We start from the raw sequence: 19,320 nt of genomic DNA, 5'->3' as shown, positions 1-19,320 counted from the left end.
TTGCGCAGCACGAACAACGAATCCATCGGTGGGCAGTCAGATGCTGAACGGACAAAGGCGGTAGCTAAAGTGATGCTGCGGTCAGAGATGTAGACACATTTTTTTAACGGGAGTGTGTCATCGACTTCCGGACTGTCAACCGCACTGCAATGTACACACGCGGGGGAGGGGGGGGTCAATAAGTGTAGAACGCCTCGTTGGCGCGTTCTCCGAGCCGTATCCACTCTACAGAAACCCAGGAAACAGGTAGTAAGAGCAAAGCCGCTGGCTGAGCAAAGTTTGCGTTAGAGTCATTAAGAAGCTTCAAGAGCTACTGCCTAGACTGGAAACGCTCGACGTCGCCACGTACCCAGAAAGCTAGCTGCGGACGTGCACCGGCGAATGTCCTGTGGTCGGGCGAGATTTGAACCTCGGAGGCAGGGGGGGAGGCTCGGCAGAAGAACTCTTGTCAGCCCTCAGCTTGTGTTGAACGTGGGGTACCCCGTAAACTGTGCTATCTCAGAAAAAAGCTCCGAAATGGACTTTATCTCCCGACCTTCCACCGTTTGCCTTATTTTGGCGACGTCGCTCTGGTTGGGGCGGGTGACTGGTGCGCCGTACGGGTACGATCCCTATGATCTCGATCCCGTCAAGAAAGATAACTTCAAACATCAGCACCAGCAAACGCAGCACGGAAGTGGATTGGGACACTCGAAGGAGGTCGTGCAATCAAAACAAGTGTACCTCCCAAGCAAAGAGTATCAGGAGCAATGTGACAGCATTCCCCTTTCCAAAGAGGCGACCTGCTCGATGGTAATGACCAGTCTAAGGAATTGGCGCGCGGACCGGATTTACGTCGGTTTATCACTAGAGTAACTGGCTCTTGCGTCAATAGAAATTACCCTGTTATACAGTAGTCTTAATGACCTCTGGCTATTTCACGCAGATCACGTTGTCAGCTTCAAGCCCCCTTGATCGTTTTCCTCTTCACAGAAACACTTGTGTCCTGGTACGTGTTTCTACTGTCAGGCGGTGCCTTCGTCAAAGCCGTACAGTTGCCCGTCTCAGGTCTCTTTCGAGGTCTGCGACGTAAAATCTACTCAAATGCAAGCTACCTGCTATCGAGTAGTTCAGCAAGAGCGGAAATATTCTTGTCCAATCCAAGTTGACGTGCAGGAGCTTTGCGCTGATGTTCCTGTCTCACGACCATCAACATGTGCTCGGGTACGACTGATGGTATTTGTGTGGCAGTATGGCAGAAACATTACAACAAGTAACAAGGCAAATGTAGAGTTAAGCCTAAGTATTACGGGTCTCCCCCTCACCGCCGACAGGAGAACCATATTGATATTCAAAACGTTCGCTCTGGATCCTTCCTTACTAATCGTCCGAAACGCATCTGTACTTTTGTTGCGTTGGCTGGGTTCGAAGAAACGGTGTAGACGCGTTTGGTGTATGCGTGCAGCAAGTCCCTAAACGCACCAAGAAGCCGTGTGTCAAACAGGTCAACGAGACGGTGTGCAAGGCGGTTGCTGAGAAAGTTCAGTCGACGTGTTACCGGCCCAAGCAGGTCACAGAAGAGTACACGTGCCATCGCCTCGACTCAAAGGAGGAATGCGCAGTCCACCAGCACACGGTACGCTTCATTTTAAGGCGTCTCGTGCGGCGTGGTTCCGCCGACCATGCCGGAGATAACCGTCGTACCGTACAGGACCCACCCTGATCTACCAAGGCCCCCCCAGCCAGCCGTGTGGTTCTATTTGACAGAAGCTGCTATGACTTGGTCCGTTTCTCGGACAGCTGTTGAGATATCACTTTGATCATTATTGTTAGAGAACAGTTGTCGCCCGCCATAATGTCTCCGTGCTACTCTATGTCATGCCTGTAGGTTCCGTCTCTGTGTACCCGCAAAGTCATCAGCAAGAAGCCGTACACTCAGATGGACACCGTCTATGAGAAAGAATGCGCACAAGTGCAGAAACACAAAAAGGGAACCTGCAAGCGGCAAGTGATGAAAACGGAGCAGTACCCGTGCACGGACTTTCAAATGAAGAAGCAGTGCTCCAAAGTCCCAAGAGTCGTGAACCGGCCATGCACCATTCAGACGGTAAAACAGCTGCTTTTTATCCAGGAATCGGGCTGTCGGCAACTGCAACCATGTGGCCGTGTTCCCGTCGGCTCTGTCACATACGAGTAGAGATATATACAGTGAGACGAAGCTGTGATTTTCTGGAGTTTCATTCATTGTGCGTTATGCTCAGACGCAGCAAGTGGCAGTCGACTGCACGCAGGAGGTCGACACCGTCCAGGAGAAGCAATGTGCGAAGAAAATTAAGGAGACAGTGATGCATACCGTGTGCGAGAATGAACACTACGAAAAACCAAAGAAGCAGCTCTATCACCAGAGCGGTATCTACAGGCGCCTTGGTCCCGGAAAAAAGGGCTGCAGGCAGGTGCCTCAAGAGATTGAACGAATCGAAATGGAGACGTGCACCGAGGTTGTGAAGATGAAAGTTCCCAAAACTTGCTACGAGAGCCAAGAGGTCCCTGTTCAGTCCACGTGTCCTCAGACTGAGATGGAGGAGGTGTGCTTCGATGTGAAGGAACCGGTTCAAAAGATGTGTACTCGCGAGGTTCCAACCACCGAAGACTATGCCTGCGATGAGGTGGTCTCTGAAGTCGAATGCAAGAAAGTCCCTAAGCAGGTCAAAGGGGTTGCGTACAAAGAATACGAGCAAAAAGAATCGTACGCATGCGAAGCAACAGAACAGATCAAGAAGTGCAAGATGATTCCTGTCTTCCAGGCTTCAACGTGTGTTGCCGCCCTGATGGATGTGGAGCCGTACGAGTGCGCTGTTAGTGTGATGAAGGAGAAGTGCGAACAAGTTCCTCGAACAATCCCAAACACATGCATCGAGGAAGAATGGGTCACCGAACAGTATGAGTGCTACGAAGAAGGTGCGTTTGTCCGAGAGTATAAATTACCTAGGTTCGTCAAGGAAATCTCGGGGCTCTGTCATTGGAGCAGTTGCGGCCCCTCCCTGCTGTTCTTCGGTATACTCTTTGTTTCGTCTAGTCTCATGAGCTACTGATGCCCTTAACTTCGGCACTGCTAGTATCTCAGCTTCCTCGTTTTTTGCCTGTCTACGGCGTCTATACGGTTTTGCTCTCCACAGTCCGATTCTCTCACTTTGAACGACAACCTGTGTTTCTGCGTGTGCGTGTTCCTTCTTGTTACAGGCACCGAAAGACGCTGCAAGAAATTCCCTGTATACGCGAATATGGGGGAGTGTACGACGACAGTTAAAGTGACGGAGGAGTTCCCGTGCACGCATCCTTCTTTGGAGCAGGTTTGCCGATTAGAGACTTCCACAGTGGACAACACATGCTACGAGCCCACTATGGAGGAACAGAAGTATACTTGCTTCGAGAGACACACGAGAGAGCAATGTGAAAAGGCGCCGATCCCACAGAAGAAAGGCGGGTACCATCACAAGGCTTAATTTCGAGGGACGCGTTTATCGTTCCGCTTTCCTTCCTCCAAAAGAGAGCAGAGGGGAGCTCAGTGTGGAATAGGGCTTATTTTACCGTCTTAGTGCATTCGTGCACGAGGCCCTATACTTCTGCGTGAAGGGTTCAATGCGGTGCTCCTCCCGGTCAAAGTCTATGTCCGGGAAGTGTTCAGATCTTCATTTCTGTGTGAGATATCCGGGTTCCAAACGGGACTCGAAAAGCGGCCGTTTGTGCCGAATTGCTTTTCGAGGTGGTTTCTGCCGGTTACTCTGCTTTTAAAACTTAAGGTCGCAGCCGACCCAGTGAAAATTTTCTGATGCGTGCCTTCTCTGTGTCCTGGATACAAACCTCATCTACAGCTGCTGGTGCCTCAACTGCTTCCTTGCCTCGGCCTCGATGCAGCTGCTCGCAATGTGAGCGTTTATAACGTACTCCATCGATCTTGGGTTGTGCAGGCGCTGCTGTGTGCCCCAGAAACCTTACACTAACTGAACGATGGTGCAGGACACATTTCTGCTGTTCACTGGTGCTAGACAGCAATGCTCATCCTAGTTGCAGGCAGAAGCACGTCTTATTTAAAATATCACGCAGCGAGAACATTGATTGTATCTCAACCCCTGAACGGCAACGCTCTCCCCCTCCCACTTTGTTTTGCATCACAATCTTCACTACCTCGTGTATCGGCTGCAGACGTGTTTGCACTTTTCCCTCAAGAGCGTGAAACACCCGTTCTGTTCCGGAGAGTGTTCGAGACTACTGAGGCACTGCTGTAGTTAAATTGGTCTTGCGGTCGGTGAAAAGGCAGCAACTGGTGTAACAGGACCTCGGTTTCGGAGACATGGTGTCTCGCTATTGTTCTTTTCGCTTTAAATCGGCAAAGAGAGTTTCCAGGGCATCAGGAGGGTGAATAACATACGTGGCTCGTGGTGCGTTCTTCACTATACGGGCACAGCGGGGCCTTTGGCCGTGTAGCTCACGTGTGAAGATGCCGAAGCAGCACGGTGAAAAAGGACTAGGTGTGGCCTTAAGCTCACCAAGGAAAACCTGCCTCAGTTCCCGTATCACACGATATGAAAATAGAGGCTGCTGAATTGATTTACGTTGACTGGCTGCTCCGAATGAGCATAGGCATGGCCCGTTGTGGGGCTTGGCCAGCGGCGAGGGACGTAGTCTGTTGCCTTCAGTCGAAAAGGACACTTTTGCTCGTTATCGCTGTATGTGGCACAAACCCTGCTTACCTCTAAAATATTTTGTGGGGCATTGACTTGTTCGGTTTTTTTTACTCGGCCGCTTCCTCTCTCTTTTCCTGCCGGGCGGGGCAACGCGAAGATCGATTGCAGTGCATGCATCTTCTCGCTCTGCGTCACTTCGCGGTCCTCTGTCCCTTTTTTCGTAGCTACAAATCCATTTCTTGCTCTACTTTAGGTTCTTGAAACCCCCGAACCCAATCTCATCTTTCTTGACGGGGATACAGGAGTCAGCCTGTGGCGTCTCCCTCCATTTTTTTCGCTCGTGCGTTGACTCGGGGCACCGGCCGCATGCAGCAAGCGACGTGAAGCGTTTTGACTTCGCTTCATTACCACCATGAAGAAAAACAGCAAGAGAAGCTTTGCAGCTTCCACAAGCTCTCGGGAAGTGGAAGTGAAGAAGAAAAAGAAGAAAATTCAGGCGACTGACCCCGTGGAGGAAGAACCAGCAGAGGAGCAAGAACAAATTTCTTCGCCAACAGACGCACCTGAACCTGCAGATCCAACAGATGTTTCTGGAGACGACACGGAGCAGCAAGACTGCCGGAAGACAGAGAAGGCTCCTGGTAAGGCATTCGTTGCATTGTTGCGTCGTCATTTGAACCGAATTGCCTGTGGATTCATGGAGACCAACAGCGTCGCCTCTTGCTAATATCGGACGGACATGCGCAAGTCAAACACTGGCATATAGGTTTGAGCTGGCCATTCACGGTGCTTCAACACGTTCTCTCGGAACTACCGGCTTATTCTTACAGCTTCGACTTGTGTGTCTCGACTGCGAAGGTAGTCCCTGTAGGTATCGAAGAGGCTATGGTATAGCTAACTGCCTATAGAACATAATAGGGCTCTGCGGGCGTCGTTCCCTCAACGTTTTTATGTCGGCGGAGAAAAGGTTTTCTATGACCACTAGAGCCTCGTCGCGTTCCCTTAAGTTACACTCATGAAACCCGTGTGCTGCTTGGTCGACAAAAACCCCTTTTACCAAGACTGCCAATCCACCCTTTACACGAGGCTGACGGATTGCCTCGTTGCTTCTTTCTTTTTCGAAACTATTCTGCACCTGCGTAGGGTGTGCAGATTTCAGAACGATTTGTCACTTTGTTTACTCACTGTGTTTGTGCAATTCCAGGGAAGGACTCTTTCTTTAGCGATGTCGCATTCGAGTCCCTCGACATTTGCGAGCCGGTCAAAAAGGCTCTGGCGGAGATGAAGATGGAGCGCTTGACAGAGATTCAGGCCAAGGCAATTCCTCGGCTGCTGGAGGGAAGAGACGTATTGGGAGCGGCGAAAACAGGTAGACACCACATGCGAGCGGCGAATTCTCGCTGTTTTGATTCGCGACGACTGAGGCATCGCGTTCAAAAGCCGTTGTGCAGGAGCGTTTTAACTGGCACGGCGAGCATTGCCTGTGTATTTTTATCCGAGGTGTATACCGCCTGCTTCACGCCGGGGCTCACCTGTACTTCATGATCATGTTTTCTCGGGCCCTCCATCAGGTGTGAACACTCTGGCGTTCTCCGATAATAGTGGTCGTCATTCAGTAGCTCAACGCGTGAGTCACCTTTCGTTGGCGCTTTTTGCGCGTTGTGTTTTCCTCGGCACCGCCTTACCCAGCAACCCTGGCGGCCTGCTTCGGCGAGGGCCCTTTTCCAGATACGGTTTCCACCTTTCGTTCCGTGTTTCTCGCTGCGCGTACTTTTTTTTGTATCCGGGGCGTGTCACGTCCTGGTGCTGCTGCAGAGGTTTAGGGTACACGCAAGCTCTCGGCTTCCTCACTGTCGACCCCATGTATCAGGTTAAGGTTCGCGTCTTTTCTGGACTCGCTCACTGGCAGACATGGCCTGTTGACAGTGTTTTTCTTCCGCGCCTCCATCCCTCGCTCTCTTTGTTCCGTTTTCGATGTATTTCAGGATCCGGAAAAACCCTCGCTTTCCTTGTTCCTGCCGTCGAACTCCTGTACCAAGTCAAATTTCTTCCTCGAAATGGGACGGGCGTGATCGTCATTTCGCCCACAAGAGAACTATCCCTGCAGATTTTCGATGTTGCTGCGGAGCTGTCAAAGTTTCTCCCGCAGACGCTGGGTCTCGTCATTGGGGGCGCAAATAGGAAACACGAAGTGGAAAAGTTGCAGAAGGGAGTGAATATTCTGGTCGCGACACCTGGACGTCTGCTTGACCACCTTCAGAATACGAAGGTAACCCCGCATCGTAGGCAAAGGCTGGTGGGGACGGTGCGAGAAGGAAGAAAGGCGGTGCACCGATGTTAGAAGCACGAGAAGACGAAAGAGTCGGCAGATATAAGGCGCGACCAGGGGCAGAAACGAGGAGCACAGTCAAGCGTACGGGGGGGCGACGACGTCAACAGAGACAGAAGAGAGAATAAGGGCGATGGTGAGGAAGCGTATCGCAAATGATACACCGTTTCCCGCTTCATTGTCGGGGCACGTAAGTTATTCGATTGCCTTGCTGCGTTCTGTTCCGGCATATCAGGGCTTTCAATATTCAAATTTGCTCTCTCTGGTCATCGACGAGGCAGATCGAATCCTCCAGATTGGTTTCGAAGAGGAAATGAACGCCATCCTCCAGATGCTTCCTCAAACCCGTCAAACGTGCCTCTTCTCTGCAACTCAAAGCGCGAAGGTGGCCGACCTCGCGAGGCTTTCTCTCAAGAAACCCGTTTTCGTTGAGGTGAGCTTTTCTCTTTGAATGGCAAATGCGTGACACACGCCGTGTCTGTTTCGCGCTTGAGGGTGGGTCTGTAAACTGCGTATGGCGACGCAGAGGGATAGAAGCCTTTATTTACGCATACACAAGTAAACCGGAATACGCGGGCGTAAATTCGAAACAGGGTGGCGAACCCCCAAAGGAGCTCCCGCGTTTTGATTTCGTCAGCGCTACACTCCCTTTTGCACACGATGTGGTCTTTGACAGGTCAAGGACACTGTGGCGACAGTCCGAGGCATCCAGCAGGGCTACGTTGTGTGTCCTGCGGAGGAACGCTTCCTCCTCCTTTTCACCTTTTTGAAGAAGAACCGAGAGAAAAAGATCATGGTTTTCTTCAGCAGCTGCATGTCGGTCCGTTTCCACGACGAGCTCTTCAACTACATCGATCTGCCCACGACCTGCATTCATGGCAAGAAGAAACAGAATGCCCGGATGTCGACGTACTACGACTTTTGCAATGCTGAGGTGAGGCGACTTGCACGTATTCCATCAGAGCACAACAGGAATGTTAGCCAAACTGGTTGGTCGCGGTGAGTCTCCCGTTTTGTGGTATGCGAAAGTGGCGTGCCCTATCTGCTGTCAACCGGGTCTAGTTAGTCCGCACGCACGTATGCCCCGCTCAGAGTCGCCCTGCCTCTGTGTATGGTACCTACAATTTCTTGCTGTCTCCGCTGGTGCTGGGTGGACCGTGGAAGGAACGACAAATGGTTCCCTTCTTGCGCTTACTAGATTTTCAGAATGCGGGAAAACAACGAGTCGAGAGGGTTTTTGCCGCTCATCCTTGCCTGAGGCCCCGTGTTCGCCTGTGGAGAAGGAGGCCGTTCGACGACTGTTCGTTTCTCCTTTTTTCATGACTTTCGCTTCCTGCGGTTTGTTTGGTGATTGACGGTGCAGAAGGGCATTCTTCTCTGCACCGACGTCGCCGCACGTGGTCTAGATATCCCCAAGGTGAGGAGCGTTGCCAAGCTTCAACACTCATAGACATTCTGTCATTTGTTGCCACTCTCAGTGTGGTCAAACTACGATACATCGATATTCACGTGGGTGCCATCAAGGGTAAGTGCATGAATTCACCCCGTGTGTGTCCCACGTACGATCCATTGATGCATTCGCTGCTCCTACTATCCGCATCACAGCAGACATGGGGAAATAGATATGCGATACCCTAAGGTGCTGGCAGGCCTGCGCCACATTTCAAATGCTTGTGTCTTGTCGAGGTCTACAACAATGGGAAACAAAGGCATTAATCACCACCGTAGGCCTCGGCCAAGCAGACGGTCGATGCGCAACGTTTGGAAGTCCTCTTGCCTAACTGTGCCGGGCTTATTGGCCGAATAGACGACCTAAAATTTCAATCGTTGGAATCAGAGACAGCGTCGCTGGAGCCGTGGAACTGCTCTACTGTGCTACCCTATGATTGAGACGGGCTGCAACCCTTTCTGTGGTGTCCGGTTTGTTTCGCCGTTTCCGCGCCTTTCAGGTGGACTGGATTGTTCAGTATGACCCGCCAGATGATCCCAAGGAGTACATCCACCGTGTCGGGCGTACAGCACGAGGTGCTGGGGGTACCGGAAAAGCCTTACTTTTTCTTATGGCTGAAGAAATTGGCTTTCTGCGGTATCTGAAACAAGCGGGAGTCCCCCTCAACGAGTATACATTCCCCTCAAACAAAATTGCCAATGTCCAGAGCCAGCTGGAGCGACTAATTGAGAAAAACTACTACCTTCACAAAGCTTCCCAAGATGCATATCGGTCGTATCTCCATGTAAGCGCATCTCCACGGAACACGCCTACATTAGCTGTGTTTATATATATATATATATATATATACCAATGTCTGTAATCCTTGGGTCTTCTTATGCACACTGCTTCGCTACGCCTGTGAAACTTCCCGATCAAACAGTTGGTCTCGTTTGTTGCTTCGGTTAATGGAAGTTTGACTGGGCAGGTGTCTCGTCCTCGCGCAGTCGCGAGTCGTCTGCATCGGAGTGCCTCGCTCTTTCCGTTACTGCATCTTTTTGCAGGCGTATGCATCTCACACTCTCAAAGACATTTTTAACGTCCACGCCTTGGACCTTCAACGCGTAGCACGGGCATTTGGCTTCTCAGTTCCCCCCAGAGTGGAGCTCAACCTGAAGGCGAAGGGCCGGACTAAAGTTGACAAGAAGACACAGCGCTTTTCTGGAACGGGGCACAAGTTCTCCGCCTCAAATCCCTACGGTACGGGGATGGAACGCAAGGGCCAGTTGAGGGCCGGCATGCTGAGCACTAGAGAAGGGGATCCACTTTACCGTTTTCTCTGCTGGAGTTTTTTAACGCGTCTGTGTCCAAGTTTCCCCCTTCGTTCAAAGCTAAGTGTTGCCTCGGGAAGGGGAAATTTAGATCCATCACTGTAGGTCACTTTTGGTGTCTGTTTGGATGTGTGTAGGCAAAAGAGAAGCGGGGGACCGCCGGCAATTTTCGCGGTAATCATCTACGCATCGCTCTCATGCGTTTTCAATGCATGCGCAGAAGGCAACAGGTGAAAGCTGGAAAGAACGACTTCGAGGAAGACAGAATTCAGAGCAACAGATATCCAGTGCGAACCGCTATGCAGTCTGTGGCAGACAGCTCTACACTGCCTTGAACCTCCGGTGTGCGGGGTGGAAGACATGCCGCGGAATGCCCCGACGGGGAGGCGGTCTTGAGCTAGACGACGGACTGTGGTAGAGGGCAGGAGGTGCTCGTAGTAAACGGGTTTGTGTTGAAATCACCTCCGCAGGAAATCCTTATGCGTGTAAGAGGGAAGTGTAAACGCTAGGAAGGGGTATGGCACTTGGTGGCGGTGCGATTTTTTTCCGGTAAACTGACTCCAGTTCATGCCTTACTTTGTTGAGGACCGCGAATTTTAGGGGCAGGAATGATGACGTTAAAGTGCGCGGTGCCTCGTTTCGAGACTCTGATCAGCAATACGTCTCACACCGTTCAAACGCGAGAAAAACAAGGACCCTGGTGAAACAGGCCCCGTTCGCCTGCTCGAGGAACACAGACCCTCTTGCTGATTGCCCTATCTACGTTTTTCATTAGACAAACCGCAACAGTGGAGGCGTGGCAAGCCGGCCAACAGTCGACGGCAACGAGTCTCCTTGCTTCTCGGTAACTCTAGCGTTAGAGGAGGAATTGTGTAAATGCATGCGCATATTTGCATATATAAAAATTTATTCGGTAAAATGTACGTTTGCAATTTTATATTCCATGGGGGAGGGCGAAATATCAGACGAACGGAAGCAGATTCTGTGCGTTTAAACGTCAGTTGTTTTCCCCTGAGCAAAACGACACGAGTTGTCGGATTGCCCTTGACGATTCCTGAAGGCCCCGCACGTGCTCCGGACGGGACTGGTTTAACAATAAAAGAAACGTGAGTAGCTCCGGATGCATGCGGTATTTTCTCCACTTGTCCTGCCATATACAGCGATGCATTTAGAAGGCCAATGGGGAAAATGCGTATGTGGGAAAATGTGCAAGACGAAGTTGACTGCGTAGGCGAAGGCGTGGAGGAGAAAACAAACGAGACAGAAAATCCTCTACACGAGCAGAGCAGCTCCTATTCTTATACTAATTGCGCGACAAAGAAGTCAGAACGAGCCCCTCAGCCAAACGACGTTTTCTGCAAGAGGACGGTGTATGGAGCCGCGGCACCAGATTCTTGAAGTTCCTGTAGCTTTTTCATCTGCACAAAGAAAATGCAAAAAAGTTGAGCGAGCTCGGTACGGGTGTGATTGTCTCCTATATGCAAAGCTAGAGCACAAAAAGAACGAGAGGTGTTGTTGTCGTTGATACGCGGAAATAACAAATCCAGAACTGTGCACGTGAACACCGACGCGGCAACCAAAAACGTACAGGAATCGGTCACTGGGACCATGGCTATCTGGCGTCATATGGGCCGTTTTCTGTTCGTCGGATGAACGGATCACCGGCGAACCATGGACAGCAATACAATCGTAGTTAGGACGATGGGTGTGCGTGTGCGTGAGCGGCGCCACCGCCGCGTTGTTCACTAGTCCATCGAGGCATCGAGAAACTGCCTTTTGCATTCTGCTCGCTGCTGATTTCTTGCAATTAAGGAACGACCAATAACGCGGCAAGGATCCGCATGAGAAGGAAGCGAGAGTACAGAGTGTAGTATTTTGTGAATGGAACAGTAGGGGTAAGCGCACCGGACAACGGGCCGATAGAAAGAATTGGATGCTGCCGTTCCAGGTCTTCCCCTGGAGTTTTTGTTTGCTGTTGCGAGAGGCCTCGGGAACAAGCAGAGAGGCTGGTGTGCTGCGTGGCGCATCATTCCTCGTGGCTCTTTATAACTCCTCTTATTACCTTTATCGTTTCGAGAGTTTTCCGGTCTTCTTCCTGTTCCTTCTTGAGACGGATGGCCTCTTCGATATGCTCGCGTTTTCGTTGAAGCTTCGCTTTCTCGTGTTCTTCAATTTGTCGTCTGAGTTCCTCTGCATGCTTGTGCCGCTTTAGCTGCTCCTCCTCTCTTTTCTTTTTCTCAGCCTTTTCACTCTCTCTCTGAACACGAGCCATGCGATCAAACTCCTCCTGGTCGGCAACTGCCATCTGTGCTAAAGTCTGAACTTTGTCACGATGTTGTTTCTGACGAGCTTCAGCCAGTTCCGCATTGATCCGGCCTAATCGCTCTTTTTCCTGTGTTTCTTTCAGTCTCTCGCGTCTCTCCCGTTCGTCCATTGCCCTACAGGGAAAGTTAACGTGGACATAGCAACATGTGGAGAGACCATCTCGTGGACTAACGTAAAGGATCTTGAAATGACGGATTCAAGTAGCCACTGCAGTTGAATGGAGAAATTCTCTCACGCATGGAGAAAAAACTTTAAGTTAGCCATTACTTAAATAGACCTATCTGACCGAAAGTTCGTCGGGATGTGATCGTAGTTCCACTGCTCTAGTGAGGACAGTTGAGAGGTTGATGGCCATCAGTCCAACTCTCCTGGGTAGTTCCTTTAGGATAAGGTATTTCTTTTCGCTAAGAGGAAAGCAATGTGACAAACCTCAAGATGACACGAACATTGAGAGAACATAAACACATCGGTTATCTCTGACACTGGGGCATTTGCTGTCTTTCTGCCTAGTTCCACTCTGGTAATAGAAATCGTACATCACTGCACGAGCTTGGGTGACTGACGTCTAGGGTGTTCAGTAACGTCCACGGAGACGACGAAGGCTATTGCATCCATCAGAGCAAACAAGAGCACTCACAGAAAGTTCCGGAATGCATTTTCGTTTCAGTCTTCCTTGGGCGAATATCATCATGATTGTCTGTGTCAAATAGGGTCTGCCGTGTTTGCATATCATGCCGGTGTGTAGCCCAAAGCGCATGAATTCATCCATGACGTACGCTAAAGATGCAGAAACGGGCAGAAATATGTTTTCCGCCAATGCAGGAAGAATCCCTACTACTGTTACCACACTGAGATATCCTCATTATTCATGTTGAAGCGTTAGCTTCCACTTCTCGCTGTACTCTTACCCTTTTGTATTCGAAATGGAAAGCAGTCGGCGCCGTATTTTGGTCGGACAGGAGCGGAGCACGGAAGTTAGTTTTGTCGTGCAGAATACTCACCGGCGTGCCCTCAAGGCGTCCATTTCTGCTTGTTTATCCATGACCTTTTCGTGCTTCGCATAAAGGGCCGCAATTTCCTTTTCTTTCGCGGCCATCATCTCCCGCTTCCTATCTTCCAGCTCCTTTTCTCTTTGCGCCTTCTCTCGCTGATATTCGGCAATCGCCATATCCTCCTTGAGTCGCTCGGCCTGACGCTCTTCTTTTTCTGATCACAACGCATTCGGCACCGCTAGCATAAACAGAAAACCGCCGTCATGCACTCTTACGCCCATCGAACCAGCCATACCCAGCTGTATGCCAAGCCAACTTGTGGCTCCGTTGCAAGTGGAAGCAGTCTTTCTTTTTTTCAGGTTCCCCCTGTGGCGTTACACAGAATCGTAGTGTAGCGTTCACCAAAACCACACGCCCACCCGAGACGGCGCTTTGAAACCATAGGCTGAATAACGGTCTGAGAATGTATTCATCTGCCTTTCTGGTTTTGCCCGCGAGCAGTGTGGCATCTGTTTAGGGGCTACTAAGGACGAACCACCGTCACCTGACTGGCTAGAAGTCAAGCGACTGTATTGTATCGATACCTTTCGAAAACTTCGCGTTATGCGAGTTTATCTCGTTCATGAGCATGCGCTTTGTCTCCTCTTTCTGGTCCCTCGTTTTCTGTTCCTCGATCTGAAGAGCCTCCATTTGCTTCACTAGGAGCTGGCGTTCCCGTTCCCGTTCCTCCAATTCAAGTTGCCTTTTTGCCTGGCCCAAAGCAGCAACTCCAGCAGCGGTTGGCAGTTCATGGCAGCTCCAAATGGACACATGCATGAATATGTGTATATATGTGTATTGGTCTTCGGCTTTAGAACACCCTTTGCGTTTTGCTTTTTTCCAGTTTTAGTGACTTGTAAATACCTTTAAAGTCAGCTTCCTCTTCGCTGTCTCCTGCAATTGATCTACGTCGTTTTCTAGCGTCTTAACGTCATTGTAAGCTTTTCTGGTTGCCAGTGTAATGCCATGCACCCATGCTTGTGCTCGTTCCTTGGATGTTCACCTTCGAGTTCCACTTAGACGGTCTTCGCATTCGACGATCTTTAACCTCACCTACCTCGCGTTCGGCGATTTGGCTGCGGATCATGGCTGCCTCTGCCTTTAGCTTCTGCTGTCGTTTCAGCTCCTTCTCCTCGTCTTGATGTATGCCTTGGATGAGAGCGATATCCATGATGAGGTCCAGCTTCTTCTCCATTGCCTCATTCTCAGCTTTCCATTGCCTAGAGAAACATAATGGTTAATGGTTGTCACTAACGAAATGGGAGGAACTACTAGTATCTTCTACTCCATTTAGACGATTTCGTCCTTTCTGCTTTGTGGTGGAAGGTCAGGAAGGGGAAACGGTGGCGACGAAGACCAACATCACGTACCATTCCAGTGGCAATACGGACACCACCGAAATCAACAGGATAATCACTGAATTTTCCAAGGAAAGGTGGACTGCCAAAGGTTGTTAGTGTACGGCAATACGATAAGACAACAAGCTGCTGTAGTCGAGAGAGTCCAAAGAGCACTCAAAGTTGATCGTATTCGGTCGAGTAGGGTGACGATCGGTTTCAGTGGACACATCCTTCTTGCTGGTTCTGTTGGCATCGTGATAGAATCCTGTGGTTATGTAAAAAAGTAAAAAGTGTGGCCGATTCGGTGAGGAATTTCAGTGCGTTGTCTCCCAAGGATTACTAACCTTTTCTGTTCTATTTGCGTGTCTCGTATGGTGTTCACTTTGCCGTGAAGAATCATTTGATTCATCTTCTTGACCTCGTCACGCTGCTCATACTTTGCCTCGAGCGCTTTGTTGCGAATTGAATCCATCAGCGAGTCCTCGTTGTTCAATTTGGCAATTTCTTTCTTTCGTCGTTCTGCCTCTCTTGCCAGCATCCGTCTTTTCCTTTCCTGAAGTAGTGTTATGGAAAGCATCCGTATGCGTGTATATGTCACAAGAGTATTGGTCCCTCACTCGCAGGGGACAATGCTGCGTTGAGTCGTCTGCATACTGTACATATATGGATTGGCCCACCGCAGCGACTGGACTGGCCCACGAGGCCCATGCATGTTCAGATATACACACCGCTTTTTACTGAGTGATGTGCTACGAAAATGATAGTGGGCAACGGGTTAAACAATATGATATGTGAATGTTCGAGGTGGGAGCAACGAGAAATTAGTTTTCAAGAAGCGGGTTAGCGGAGAGAATATTGCCGGTTCAGACCTAACAAATGGGAAGCGATTCCTCTTCGCTGGACTTCTCGTTTAACGGGTAGTTACCCCCGCAGATCACAAAACAGGAAAGCGCGGACACATAAGATAGCCATACTTGATCTCATGAAGGCACTGTGTTTGCTGTTTTGTTCATAGCAAACTGCACACGAGTTGCGATATGCGGAATCTCAATGCCGATCAGATCTCTGCAGGCCCATCTCTATTATTCAATACGACAGTGATGCCGTCTGCACTCTCAAAAAGTTGAAGTGGTAGTATCTCGTGATATCGTTAGTTGTTTTTCCCCTGACAAACAGCACACAGGAATTATGGTGTGGTGATTTCTTCGATTCCACTTTCATCGACATTTTTTGTGCCAACAGCACCTCTGATTCTTTTCCTATCCCCTAACCTGGGAAGCCGCGAGGCGATCGTCAAATCCTGGTTCTTCTTTCATTTTCAAATGTCCCGTTGGATGTAGAGGCGGAGGGCCGATGCTGGACTGGCAGGTGCATGAAGAACAAATAGGCTGACTGAGACCGTTCCAGTTTCCGTCAGAGCACACAAGTGAATCCTGACGTCATCCGCTGCATTGGAGCACGACAAAGGTTGGCCTGAAAGAGTAGTTGCTACCGCAAAACATGCAATAGCTATGGTCCGTACTCCTTAGTGCGATTAAATAGAAACGTTACTGTACCAGAAATGGCGTCTTCAACAGAGCGTTCTCTCTCTCTTACCAGAGCGGCCCACCTTTTTTGGATGTCTCTCTCCGGGGGCCTCGGCAAGTCAACAGTTATTCAAATGATAATAAAAATGGAAGCGTGATTTGGTTCTCAGGTTTTCCCGTCAAGGAGGGAGTAGCTGAGATCAAGAACCTGTTCTCACCTTCATTTTCATGAGCTCGTCATTATGCAGGAGAATCGTGTCGGAAACGTCACCGCACGACCGCTGCTTTTTCTCGGCCCACATGGCCATTACTGTATCTTTTCCAGTGATGAGGACATCCCGTTCGAACGCAGTTCCGAAGAGCGACTCGTCGACTCGTGAGTGCTCTCCGATTTTGCGATATTTGAACTCCTTCATCCTTGCCTTTGGGGCCGGGCGAGGTACCGGGTATACCTGTGGACAGAATGCCCTACAGAAGCCTCCCTTTCAATAAAGTAAGTAGCTCTCACTGAACGAACAGACTGCATCAGGCTCGTGGAGATATACGCATGCATCATGCTCAGCAACGACAAGGGGCACCAAAGTATCCCCTGATGCCCCGAGGCCGGATGGAAGGATACTCAAATCTCATCGAAACTCACCATAGTGAAACTGCCTTATGGTCCAGATTTTAGAGGGTGTGTAATTCTTTAAAACGCATTCCAAGTTTGCGATGGGTGTGTAATGGTAACAGAAACGATGGAGGTTGCCGATGAAACTTGCGAATGAGCAACTCGTCGTTTTGAGACGTCGGATACGCATTTTGTAGAACACCCGTCATGGGCCACAGTGGAAGCCACCGTCCCGAAAGGGCTGCATGCTTAGCTACTCGCTCAACTTTTCGCATGAATCGATGATACTAACTCGACAGAGTACTGCGCAAAACAAAAGAAGTGGTCCACTTCTGGCTGTGTGAAGAAATGACGCGAAGAGTGGCTGTTCCAGTCCCTCTAGTCCCCGCGGTAGCGAGTTTGCGCGGCATGTAAATTCAGCATATCTGCCGGCTCATTAAAGGCAGGCAACCGCGAGCAAAATGGAAGCTCTGGTTCGAAGAAAACCCCCTTCATAAGATCAGCAATTATGTAGAGGCGGTGTAGAGTCGATAGGAGACGGCGGCAATGGCCTTCTATGAAAAGACTGATCTCACTATATGAACTATATACAGCATATACAACCACAAACAGTGGTTTCAATTTGGCAATGTGCATTTGTTCCTTATCCGTGATTTGCTTTCCGCCATTCTTCATCTGAGTGTGGGTCAGCTATGCCAGTTACACTCAAAAAATCGTAGTCTGGTACGTGTCGAGCCTCCACCTGGGACATGCTAACCCGTCAACCGTAGTGTTTGCCCCCCCAGATATTTATTACTGACCACAATTCAAACGACCAGAAGGAAAGGGGTCAGAATGTGTTCTGATAAGCGGCCTCCGTCTGCCTCGAGGCCACCAGACGTCATTAAAACCTAAAGATCCATGCGCCGCTGTTACATGCCTGAGAGCAGCATTTTTCTGTCTGTCTTCGTCACTTGAGAATAGCTCTTTGCGATCGTCTCTCTGACTGACTTGCTGCGTTTTAGACACCAGCGAGAGGCTGTAGTTCATGCCCCGGAATCTTTACTGTTGCTTGAAGCGCAAGCGGATAACCGCCTGCATTGCTGAACAAGGTTCCTACATCCTGGAATTAGCTGCTCTACCAGTACGTGAACGTCGCCATTTCAACCCACATCGTGAACCGCCTTCAGTTTTTTCTTCTCCTCAATCTCCGCAGACACGAGAGATATAGTTATTGGTAGCATGTGTGCCTGACTCTAACCATATCCTGCCAGTCGTCAGGATACACTTGCATGAATCGTCACACCAGGCACCACACTGCTTCGTCCCAACGGGCAAACCGGCATCGCAGAACGTCACCACGGGTACGGCAGAATGTGGGAGCGTTCTGCCGTTGATGCTTTGGCAACCGCCTCTCTTTTGCAACGGGCCATCGGTAGTTTTTTCTTGTTGGTCTTGACAGCAGGATAAACTTGACAGGAATATGCCTCAGCGGCGGCCATCAGCTGATCGTTGGATGTACGAGTCTTCTACCAACAGTTTCCTCCGTAGGTCAAATTGAGATCGCTTGTTGTTGCTCTTGTTGCCATCGTTGTGCACGTTTATGATCGTATGCCTTTCCTCACTTCTGGATGCCGGCGAGCGGCATTGACTCGCCACTGCGTCTGATCCTGTGGATCAAGCTGAAGAGACCTTCTATACTGAATCCCTGAAGGGCCCGTGCTGCTATAGCAGGAACTGACGAGGATCAAGCATCTGCTGTTCTTCCATTTGCGCGCGATAGCTACGAATACTGAGGAGTGAAAGCAAACATTGGAGCGAACAAGCATTCAGTGAGGGCGACACCAAAAACAAAAGGATCATTCTGACCCCGTGGTGTCTTAAAAGCAGATCTTAAAGGTGGTTGCTGGTTTTGGTGAGAGGAGTCTATGACGCATATTAAAGCAAGTTCACGTTCTCTCAGAGGAGATACTACAGAAATGAAGGTGGTCTAGCTGTCGCATGTGTGTTGCGGCTGACTGAGGTGCCTTGTCATGTGAGGCAGTCACCAATGGAAGAGGCACACAAAAACTGGACGAAGTACCTCCACGAGTATGAAGCGTCAAAGAAGTGTGCCGCAGGCACGCCAACCATTCGGAGGCCTCCAGACCGGGTGACTGTTGGTAAAAAGACAATCACTTTTCTAGGACAGCGTGCTTGTCAGAGAAAGGAAAAACACTGTCCCCATCGGGCACTGGAATCCAAGCAGCAGACGTGCTGTGAACCAAGAGGTCCCAGAGCCGTGGTGCCAACAGTGGTGTCATAGTTCAATTCCTCGAGCACCACACGGGATTCCCAGAAAGTTGCAAGGGACATACACGAATCGCAGCAAGGCCAGACATCGTGACTGCACTTAAGCATTAGGAGGACACAGTATGGATCATGTTCATTCAAAGGAAAGAGGGAGAGGCCTAACGGATTTGAATTAAATCCGAGCCACATACGATTGTGTGCTGGTCAGCCCAGGTCATGAGAAGGCAGCTTGAGTACGACCCAATCCTTCAACTGTACCGGACTGCAGAACTGGAAGAGCAGGCCATCAAGAGAGAGAAAGCAGAACAGAAGAGACACCTGGCTCGGGCAAGGCGTTTTCAGATGAGGGGAGAACAGTAGGTAAAAGCCCCAAGCGCAAGATTCGCTTTTTTCTTAGTCGAGAGGCGTTTTTGACATTTTGTCTCATGAAGGGTTGTACATCTTCAAAAGCGAATAGCTCGTAA

At 50.0% G+C, this 19,320-nt stretch overlaps 3 protein-coding genes across 3 annotated transcripts; 2 read left to right on the top strand and 1 right to left on the bottom strand.

Moving 5' to 3' along the window:
• Positions 1-516: 516 nt before the first annotated feature.
• NCLIV_056350 (conserved hypothetical protein) lies at positions 517-3,286 on the top strand (the record flags this gene model as incomplete). The annotated part of the gene is made up of 5 exons (XM_003885190.1): positions 517-792; positions 1,445-1,615; positions 1,868-2,086; positions 2,241-2,968; positions 3,220-3,286. The coding sequence occupies 5 exons, from the start codon at positions 517-519 to the stop codon at positions 3,284-3,286; spliced, it is 1,461 nt and encodes a 486-aa protein (XP_003885239.1).
• A 1,790-nt stretch (positions 3,287-5,076) lies between these two features.
• NCLIV_056340 (ATP-dependent RNA helicase DDX55,related) lies at positions 5,077-9,931 on the top strand (the record flags this gene model as incomplete). The annotated part of the gene is made up of 9 exons (XM_003885189.1): positions 5,077-5,305; positions 5,869-6,033; positions 6,650-6,933; positions 7,229-7,426; positions 7,670-7,927; positions 8,357-8,410; positions 8,943-9,227; positions 9,487-9,682; positions 9,891-9,931. The coding sequence occupies 9 exons, from the start codon at positions 5,077-5,079 to the stop codon at positions 9,929-9,931; spliced, it is 1,710 nt and encodes a 569-aa protein (XP_003885238.1).
• A 1,848-nt stretch (positions 9,932-11,779) lies between these two features.
• NCLIV_056330 (GI11378, related) lies at positions 11,780-16,391 on the bottom strand (the record flags this gene model as incomplete). Its single annotated transcript, XM_003885188.1, has 6 exons — positions 11,780-12,191; positions 13,080-13,284; positions 13,655-13,820; positions 14,167-14,329; positions 14,794-15,002; positions 16,194-16,391. The coding sequence occupies 6 exons, from the start codon at positions 16,389-16,391 to the stop codon at positions 11,780-11,782; spliced, it is 1,353 nt and encodes a 450-aa protein (XP_003885237.1).
• Between the last annotated feature and the right edge of the window lie 2,929 nt (positions 16,392-19,320).

The sequence above is a fragment of the Neospora caninum genome, chromosome XI (assembly GCF_000208865.1).
Source record: "Neospora caninum Liverpool complete genome, chromosome XI".
In the NCBI taxonomy this organism is placed as follows: domain Eukaryota; phylum Apicomplexa; class Conoidasida; order Eucoccidiorida; family Sarcocystidae; genus Neospora; species Neospora caninum.
This window is presented reverse-complemented; position numbering and strand designations above follow the sequence as displayed.